The 9,882-nt window shown below is 49.3% G+C and overlaps 1 protein-coding gene across 1 annotated transcript; it reads right to left on the bottom strand.

Moving 5' to 3' along the window:
* Nucleotides 1-2,385: 2,385 nt before the first annotated feature.
* LOC120939567 (E3 ubiquitin/ISG15 ligase TRIM25-like) lies at nt 2,386-4,181 on the bottom strand. The gene has a single exon (XM_040351975.1). The coding sequence runs from the start codon at nt 4,016-4,018 to the stop codon at nt 2,438-2,440; it is 1,581 nt and encodes a 526-aa protein (XP_040207909.1). The 5' UTR covers nt 4,019-4,181; the 3' UTR covers nt 2,386-2,437.
* Nucleotides 4,182-9,882: the final 5,701 nt, after the last annotated feature.

The following is a 9,882-nucleotide window of genomic DNA, read 5'->3' as shown; positions in this document are numbered from 1 at the left end:
AATAGAGCGACAATTTTGAAAAAAATGCAATATTTTTAACTTTTTGCTATAATAAATATCCCCCCCCCCCAAAAAAAAAAAAATCCTCAGTTTAGGCCGATATGTATTCTTCTACATATTTTTGGTAAAAAAAATCGCAATAAGCGTTTATCGATTGGTTTGCGCAAAATGTATAGTGTTTACAAAATAGGGGACACTAGTTCTGGTGACCTGGGGGGGGGGGGGCAAGGAATTCCCTTAATTTGCATAGATTTCCTCTCACTTCCTGTTTGGCTATGGAACAGGAAGTGAAGGGAAATCTCTGCAATTGGACACAGATGGCAAAAAAAATATATATAAAAAAACGGACAGGGGTTATAACCCAAATGAAAAAAAAAAGAAAAAAATGGCCCAGATTCAAGAAGCAATTGCGCCTGTGTAACCATAGGTTACACGGCGCAATTGCTTACTTGCTCCGGCGTAGTGAATGCTCCTGATTCAGGAACATCGCTACGCAGACTGCAGCCTAAAATCTGCGTGGCATAAGGCTCTTATGCCACGCAGATTTTAGGCTGCATTCTATCGATGACCGCTAGGGGGCGCTCCTATTGTGATCTGTGTATAGTATGCAAATTGCATACTAACACCGATTCACAACATTGCGCGAGCCCTGCGAGTTTCCCGACGGAGCATGCGATCTACGCTCGGCGCGGGAGCGCGCCTAATTTAAATGATTCCTGCCCCCGGCGGGATCATTTACATTGCGCGCGCTTACGCAATTTTGCCGGTGCGCCCTCGCAATTTACTGAGCTACTGCTCCGTGAATCGAGGGCAGTGCAAAATATTTGCGTGGGCGCAGGGCAAAATCGTTGCCCTGTGCCTCCGCAAATAAAGCGCAAATGTACCTGAATCTGGGCCATTGTTGCCTTTAGTTCTACTTTAAGGGATTCTGTTTTTTTTTTTTTTTTTTAAATACTGTTAAGAAAATGAAGGAGCTGGAAAAGTGCAGATCTTCTGACATCTCGGGTGTCACATACTTGAGCAAATGATAAAATATCCTTCATGAGCAAGTCTGCAAAATTACAAAACATCTAAAAATTGCAAATTTCTGGAAAAAGCTCCATCCTGATCTTTTCTCTGAACATTCCCACCAAGGAAAGACTTGTGATGTAGAAAGATCTTTACAGTTCAGAAGAGTTTTAGAATTAAATTCTGGAAAGTATGAAATTATAGTTTTCCTTGAAAAGTCCCCCCCCCCCCCCCCCCCCCAAGCCCGTCCAGCATGCTTAGCAACCACATTGTAGGATAAACCAAAAATCAGCCAATCAGTTTGCAAGGAATTTGCGCACAGACAGTACCTCATGTAGCCGGGCCTTTGGTCCCCAAAGTACTGACAGGCTGGAGACTCTTGAATATTGGTCAAGCTCTGCTCTTGCTTTCCATGAATGACAGGTACACTCTACCACTAGGCAAAATAGGCAGCCGCCTAGGGCGCCCTGCTGCCTAGGGGCGCCCGGTCACTGGTGTTCCTACTCACTTCTCTCTGCAGCAAGCAACTAAGTCTCAGCACCAGCATGCAGTCGCTGCTCCGTTCGCACATAGTGTCAGAGTCGCAGCGGCGACGGAGAACTGTGTCTGTGTCCTGACTCCCAAATGAATGGAAGCAAGCAAACATTCATTGATGGGCGCTGGTAGGCTGCATTGATGGGCACTGGTAGGTTGCATTTGATGGGCGCTGATGAGGCTGCTTTTGTTGGGCGCTGGTGAGGCTGCATTGATGGGCGCTGGTGAGGCTGCATTTGATGGGCGCTGGTGAGGCTGCATTTGATGGGCGCTGGTGAGGCTGCATTTGATGGGCGCTGGTGAGGCTGCATTTGATGGGCGCTGATGAGGCTGCTTTTGTTGGGCGCTGGTAAGGCTGCTTTTGTTGGGCGCTGGTGAGGCTGCATTTGATGGGCACTGGTGAGGCTGCATTTGATGGGCGCTGGTGAGGCTGCATTTGATGGGCGCTGGTGAGGCTGCATTTGATGGGCGCTGATGAGGCTGCTTTTGTTGGGCGCTGGTAAGGCTGCTTTTGTTGGGCGCTGGTGAGGCTGCATTTGATGGGCACTGGTGAGGCTGCATTTGATGGGCACTGATGAGCTGCATTTAATGAGCACTTCATTAAAAAGGTGGGGTTTACATGAGCAGGGAAAAGGTGGTGGAATCAGGGGCGGAGTCAGGGGTGGGGCCAGGGAGGTGGCAAAATAAGGTTTCGCCTAGGCCAGTGACGGTGAACCTTGGCACTCCAGATGTTTTGGAACTACATTTCCCATGATGCTACACTACACTGCAGAGTACATGAGAATCATGGGAAATGTAGTTCCAAAACATCTGGGGTGCCAAGGTTCGCCATCACTGGCCTAGGGTGTGAAAAATCCTTGCGCCAGCCCTGGGCACACTTTGCATAGCTGATGTCTTAGCTCTTAATCCTGATCCATGAATGGTTATAAACACAGAAGGCGGCATGGAGGGGCTCCGTGAAGTGGGCAATGAAGGTGTGCAGATGCCTAATGGTGTCGCTGAGCTGGTAGAAGGAAAGTCGGCCAGCCTCGTAATCCAGATAAATCCCCAATCTTTGCACGGCCGACTCCGGGTACAAGGGGTTGATCTTGGAGTCGTGGATGGCCGAGTGAGTTTTATCGGACATGCGTAGACACCACGATTTCTTGTTATAGCCCGTCACGGCCCGGTCCCCTTTGCGTTCTATGCTGGGATAGGCCAACCCCACCATCCAGTACCCGGCCTCGCTGGTCTCCACCTCCCAGTAATTCTGCCCCGTTGTGAAAACCCGGAGGCTTAGAATGTGATAGTTCACGAACCTCTCGGGCGTCTTGGGGCGGCACTGCTTGGTCTCCGACCAGGAAGCCATTTTTAAATTCCGCGACACGGCCACGTAGTCCCCCGCCGTGTTCACGTCCAGGAGCATGTCTGAGGCCACCTGCATGTTAAAGCCGTGTTTGGACTTTAGACACGTGACAATGTCCTTCAGGGAAGAATGTAAGATCACGGAAATCAGACCTTCGTCAAGGTCGCAGATGGGGTGAACCTTTTTGTCGTCCCTCTTTCTATCCTCCGCATCGCCCTCCTCGTCGTCGTGGCCGACGTCACCTCTTCCTTGCAAGACAGTCAGAGGGTCGGTGATGCCGCAGAGCTCCTCGATGTGGCGCATTTTCTTAGTCAGCTCCTCCTTCTCCATCTCCAGTTGTTGGATGAGGTCGGACACATGTTGGGAGACCTGCTCTTCTTGGCTGGTGATCTCCTTGAGGACTCTCTTCTCCAAGACCTCCAGCTGCTCCCGCATCTCCGTAAACAGCAGGTCGACCCGTTCCGTGAGGGCGGCCGCGTTCTCTTCCGCTTTCTGCCTGTGCTCTTGCAAACTCTGCACTCGTTTTTCTGTCTCCGCCGTCTTCGAGGTCAACCTTGTCATCACCAGTTTCAGCTTCTCTTTCTTCTTCTTGGAGGCTTCGTAGAGGAGCGCCACTTGGTGTCCCCGGTGGTCTCCAAAGGCGCAGCAGGAAACGCAGATGCACGTGGCGTCCTCGGGGCAGTAGTACTCCAGGAGCTTCTTGTGCACGGGACATTTTCTGTTCTCCAGGGACGTAGTGGGTTCGGTCAAGGTGTGCTCCACCAACTTGCTGTGCGCCTGGAGGTGGACGTCGCACAGCGAGGTCTCGCACTGCAGGCACGTCTTGACCGCGGCGACAGGGGAGTGGACGCAGTAGGTGCAGAATATCCCGGCATGCTCTTGCACCGGTCGCGAGGACAGGAAGCACTCGACGATGTTGCAGAGTTTCATGTTCTTCTGTAGAGCGGGTCGAGTCTGAAATTCAGCCCGGCATTCAGGACAGGTGAAGAGCCCGTTTCCTTCTTGGGTGTCCAGGACCCGGCTAATACAGACCCGGCAGAAGTTGTGGCCGCAGTTCAGCATGGCAGGATCTGTATAGATGCTCAGGCAGATGGAACAGTTCAGCTCCTCTTTCAGCTCAGTCGAAGCCATTCTAATGAAAAGCAGCAGACGAAGTCAACAATAGCTCTGCGGGGAAGCCTCTCGCCGTCTACCGCTCGGCAGCTTTTCTCCGAGTTGGCGGTACAAGGATATGTCCCCGGAGAAAGATGGGAAACTGTACCGCAGGATACAGCAAGAGTTTATCTGCCCAGTCCCTGGCACCAGCCTGAACTGTGCATGAGCCCCCCAATAGAGGAGCTTGTCTTAGTGTCTGCAAAAGTGTGCAAAGCCCGCTCTGATTGGCCAATGTGTTGATATGCAGGAGGAAGTCTGCGAGAATCGTGTAACTTGGGAGAATTGGGAGTGCGGCTTTATTATCCGGCTTTAAAGTGGAACTAACAATGGAAACGGGTTTCCAAGGATAGAGAAACAATGTTACAAGGCTGGCCTCTGATTATCATTGATATTAGCGGGCGGACGGAGCTTTCATTTCTTTCTTTTACCCCGATGAGGAAATGGAAGAGACGTCCCTCCCGTCCTTATAGATCATTGTATAATAGACCCACCCGGGGGAAAAGAGATTAAACAAGTATATAGTCATTATTAAGAGGGACAAAAGAGAGAGGAGAGAGAGAAAGGGAGGGGGGGGAGAAATAGAGGGAGTGAAAGGGAGAAAGAGAGAGAGAGAGAGAGTGAAAGGGAGACAAGAGAGGGGGAAAGAAAGATAGAGAGAGAGAGAAAGGGGAGATAGAGTAAAAGGGAGAAAGAGAGACATAGAGAGAATGAGAAAGAGAGAGAGTGAAAGGGAGACAAGAGACAGGGGGAGGGAGAGAAAGAGAGGGAAAGGGAGAAAAGAGAGGGGGAAGAGAGAGAGGGAAAAAAAAGAAAAAGAGATAGAGAGGGGGAAAAAAGAGAGAGAGAGAAAGTGAAGGGGAGAGAGAGAGAGTGAAAGGGAGAATAGAGAGAGGGGGAAAGAGAGCGAGAGGGAGGGAAGAGAGCGATAGGGGGAAAAGAGAGGGTGGAAGGAAGAGAAAGAGGGGGGATAAAAGGAGAAAGAGAAAGAGAGTAAAAATGAGAAGCGAGAGAAATAAGTGAGTGAGGAAGAGAGAGAGAAAGAGAGAGAGGAAGAGAGAGAGAGAGTGAAAGGGAGACAGGAGAGAGCGTGAAAGGGAGAAAAGAGAGAGGGGGAAAGAGAGAGTGAAAGGGAGAAAAGAGAGAGAGGGGGGAAGAAAGAAAAGAGAGAGGGGGAAAGAGAGAGTGAAAGGAAGAAAAGAGAGAGAAGGGGAAAGAGAGGATGAAAGGGAGAAAAGCGAGAGGGAAGGAGGGGGAGAGAGAAAGGGAGAAATAAGAGAGTAAAAAGGGAGAAAAGAGAGCGGGGGGAAGAGAGAAAAGAGAGAGGGGGAAAGAGAGGGTGAAAGGGAGAAAAGAGAGGGAGAGAGAAAGGGAGAAAAGAGAGAGAGTGAAAGGGAGAAAAGAGAGAGGGGGAAAGAGAGAAAGAGAGAGTGAAAGGGAGAAAAGAGAGAGAAGGGGAAAGAGAGGATGAAAGGGAGAAAAGAGAGAGGGAAGGAGAGGGAGAGAGAAAGGGAGAAATAAGAGCGAGAGAGTGAAAGGGAGAAAAAAGAGGGGGGGAAAGAGAGAAAAGAGAGAGGGGGAAAGAGAGGGTGAAAGGGAGAAAAGAGAGGGAGAGAGAAAGAAAGGGAGAAAAGAGAGAGAGTGAAAGGGAGAAAAGAGAGAGGGGGAAAGAGAAAAAGAGAGAGTGGGAGAAAGAGAGGATGAAAGGGAGAAAAGAGAGAGGGAAAGAGAGGGAGAGAGAAAGGGAGAAATAAGAGAGAGAGAGAGTGAAAGGGAGAAACGAGAGAGAGAGGGAGAAGAGAAAGAGAGAGAGAGAGAGTGAAAGGGAGAAAGAGAGAGAAAGAGTGGGGAAAGAGAGAGAGGGGGAAAGAGAGAAAATAGAGAGGGGGAAAGAGAGGGTGAAAGGGAGAAAAGAGAGGGAGAGAGAAAGGGAGAAAAGAGAGAGAGTGAAAGGGAGAAAAGAGAGAGAGAAAGGGAGAAAGAGAGAGAGAGGGATAAAGTGAAGGGTGAGAGAGGGAGGGAGAGAGAAAGGGAGAAAAGAGAGAGAGGGAGAAAGTGAAGGGTGAGAGAGGGGAGAGAGAGAAAGGTAGAGAGAGAGAGAGGGAGGGAGAAAAAGAGAGAGGGGGGAATACTTTACATGGACTCACCCATACAAACTCAACTGCTTTGGCAATGCTAAAATGTATTCGGTCCTGCCAATAAAACTTATTTGAATTTTGAAAGGGAGAGAGAGTGAGATGGGGAAAAGAGAGAGGGGGAGAATGAGAACATTTAAAGTTTAAAGCCGACTTATTTGCATCTGGTTATTAAGAGGGAGAAAAGGAGAGGGGGGGGGGGTTGAGAGAGAGAGAGAGAGAGATGGACAAAGAGAGGAAAGGAGGGAGAAAGGGCGAAGAGAAAGGGAGAGATGGAGAAAGAGAGAGAGTGCAAGGGAAATGATAAAGAGGAAGAAAAGAAAAGAGGGGGAGAGAGAGAAGGGGGGAAAAGAGGGAGAGAGAAAAATAAAGAAAGGGAGAGAACTAGAGAAAGAGAGGGCGGAGGAGAGCGAGACAAAGAGAGAGAGAGAATGAAACCATTTAAAGTTTAAAGCAGACCTTCCCCTAATAAAGCAACTTATTTGTGAGCGGGGGGGCTCACCATCCTGAATGAACACAGTGAGTGATCGGTACAGATCACTCACTGTGGGGGTGCAGATATTGCCTCTGTACCGCTATTCACTATGGGTCTTATAATGGAGGGTATAATTTCTGCCATGGCTGTAAAGCAAAGCATTGTGGGTGCGTTGCATTTTATATTTTCGGAGGAGGGGGGCCCCCGTCAGGTAGGCTGTACCCTGTGATTTTTATCAGCAGCACTAGTGATTATCTGTGGTCTAAAGTGCATGCATTGGAGTGATCTGAGGTTTGAAGTGCATGCATTGGGGCTGATCTAAGGTCTGAAATGCTTGTACATATTTGCTTGAGACATTTGGGAAGACTTTATGAAGGCGGTATCCCCACATCATCTCCTCAGACCCCTCCCCTTCCATTCCTCCCGCTTTCTATCACCAATGTGAGATCTGCCCTTTACCACCCCTCTGTATTTATTTAGGAAACCTCCAACACCCGGGAACATGAGTGCGAACAAACAGGAGGATCTGTTACTTCCAACTCTACTGTAATGTAGATGAAGACCTGGGACCCCCGTGTGAGAGGAAGGGACTTTCTATGTAAATGGACCTTGTCCTAATATGCAAGGTCAGCTCAAACTGTTCCTCAAAGCACCTACTGCTAACCACTTCAGCCCCGAACCATTTGGCTGCCCAAAGGCCAGAGCACTTTTTTGCGATTCGGCACTGCGTCACAAATGTTGCTCGGAAATTCCGATCGCCAAGAACGCAGTGACATACAACACTACGAGCACCCCTGAACTCTGCACTCTGTACATAGAGCACCCCTGAACTCTACACTCTGTACATAGAGCACCCCTGAACTCTACACTCTGTACATAGAGCACCCCTGAACTCTACACTCTGTACATAGAGCACCCCTGAACTCTGCACTCTGTACATAGAGCACCCCTGAACTCTACACTCTGTACATAGAGCACCCCTGAACTCTGCACTCTGTACATAGAGCACCCCTGAACTCTACACTCTGTACATAGAGCACCCCTGAACTCTGCACTCTGTACATAGAGCACCCCTGAACTCTACACTCTGTACATAGAGCACCCCTGAACTCTACACTCTGTACATAGAGCACCCCTGAACTCTACACTCTGTACATAGAGCACCCCTGAACTCTACACTCTGTACATAGAGCACCCCTGAACTCTGCACTCTGTACATAGTGCACCCCTGAACTCTACACTCTGTACATAGAGCACCCCTGAACTCTACACTCTGTACATAGAGCACCCCTGAACTCTACACTCTGTACATAGAGCACCCCTGAACTCTGCACTCTGTACATAGAGCACCCCTGAACTCTACACTCTGTACATAGAGCACCCCTGAACTCTACACTCTGTACATAGAGCACCCCTGAACTCTACACTCTGTACATAGAGCACCCCTGAACTCTACACTCTGTACATAGAGCACCCCTGAACTCTGCACTCTGTACATAGTGCACCCCTGAACTCTACACTCTGTACATAGAGCACCCCTGAACTCTGCACTCTGTACATAGAGCACCCCTGAACTCTACACTCTGTACATAGAGCACCCCTGAACTCTGCACTCTGTACATAGAGCACCCCTGAACTCTACACTCTGTACATAGTGCACCCCTGAACTCTACATTCTGTACATAGAAGTTCTGTGATTCCGAGCATGCGTCGGATTGATACCGAACATGCGTCTAAATTTTTGTGCGTCGGAAATTGTATACACACGTTCAGGAATTTCCGACAAGAACTTTTGTTGTTGGAAAAATTGAGAACCAGCTCTCAAACATTCGTTGTCAGAAATTCCAACAGCAAATGTCCGATGGGGCCTACACACGGTCGGAATACCCGACCAAAAGCTCACATCGAAGATTTGTTGATGGAAATTCTGATCGTGTGTACGCGACATAAGGCTCCATGCGCACTGGGCTTAAAAACAACGGCCCGGATTCACGTAGGAGATACGACGGCGCATGTCCAGATACGCCGTCGTATCTCTGAGTCTGAGGCGTCGTATCTTGGCGCCTGATTCAAAGAATCAGATATGCCAGAATTTGTATAAGATAAGACCAGCGTAAGTCTCCTACGCCGTCGTATCTTAACTGCATATTTACGCTGGCCGCTAGGGGTGTGTACGCTGATTTACGCCTAGAAATATGTAAATCAGCTAGATACGCCAATTCACGAACGTACGCCCGGCCGTCGCAGTACAGATACGCCGTTTACGTTAGGCTTTTTCCCGGCGTAAAGTTACCCCTGCTATATGAGGCGTAGATGAGGCGTACCAATGTTAAGTATGGACGTCGGGCCAGCGTCAAATTTTCCGTCGATTACGTTGTTTGCGTAAGTCGTTCACGAATAGGGTTGTGCGTAATTTACGTTCACGTCGAAAGCATTGGGGTAGATTCAGGTAGCTACGCCATAATTTACGGCGGCGCAGCGTAGTGTATTTACGCTACGCCTCCGCAACTTACAGGAGCAAGTGCAGTATTCACAAAGCACTTGCTCCATAAGTCGCGGCGGCGTAGCATAAATGGGGCCGGCGTAAGCGCGCGTAATTCAAATGGGGAAGGGGGGCGTGTTTTATGGTAATATGTGATGACCTGACGTGATTTACGAACGGCGCATGCGCCATCCGTGTACATATCCCAGTGTGCATTGCTTCCAAGTACGGCGTAACAACGTATTGATTTCGACGTAAACGTAAATTACGTCCAGCCCTATTCGCGAACAACTTACGCAAACAACGTAAATAATTCAAATTTCGAAGCGGGAACGACGTCCATACTTAACATTGGCTGCGCCTCCTAATAGCAGGAGCAGCCTTACGCCGAAAAAGCCTTAACGCAAACGACGTTAAAAAACGAACGCCGGGTGCACGTACGTTTGTGAATCGGTGTATCTAGGAAATTAGCATATTCTACGCCGACAACAACGGAAGCGCCCCTAGCGGCCAAAGTTATATTGCACACAATTCTACGCCGCTGCAATCAAGTTACGTCGGTGGAGGAAGCCTATTTTTTCAGCGTAACTGCCTTTGAGAATCGGCGTAACGCTACGCGGGCGCGGAATTCAAATTACGGCGGAGATACGCCGCCGCAAAAGGTATGTGAATCTACCCCATTGTCTTTTTGCAGGTTAATTTGGAGCATGCGCACTGGGATACTTTCACGGACGGCGCATGCGCCGTTCGG

Source organism: Rana temporaria, chromosome 5 (genome assembly GCF_905171775.1).
Source record: "Rana temporaria chromosome 5, aRanTem1.1, whole genome shotgun sequence".
NCBI classification, from domain to species: Eukaryota; Metazoa; Chordata; class Amphibia; order Anura; family Ranidae; genus Rana; species Rana temporaria.
Note: the sequence above shows the minus strand (reverse complement) of the source record. Positions and strands in the feature narration are given on the sequence as shown.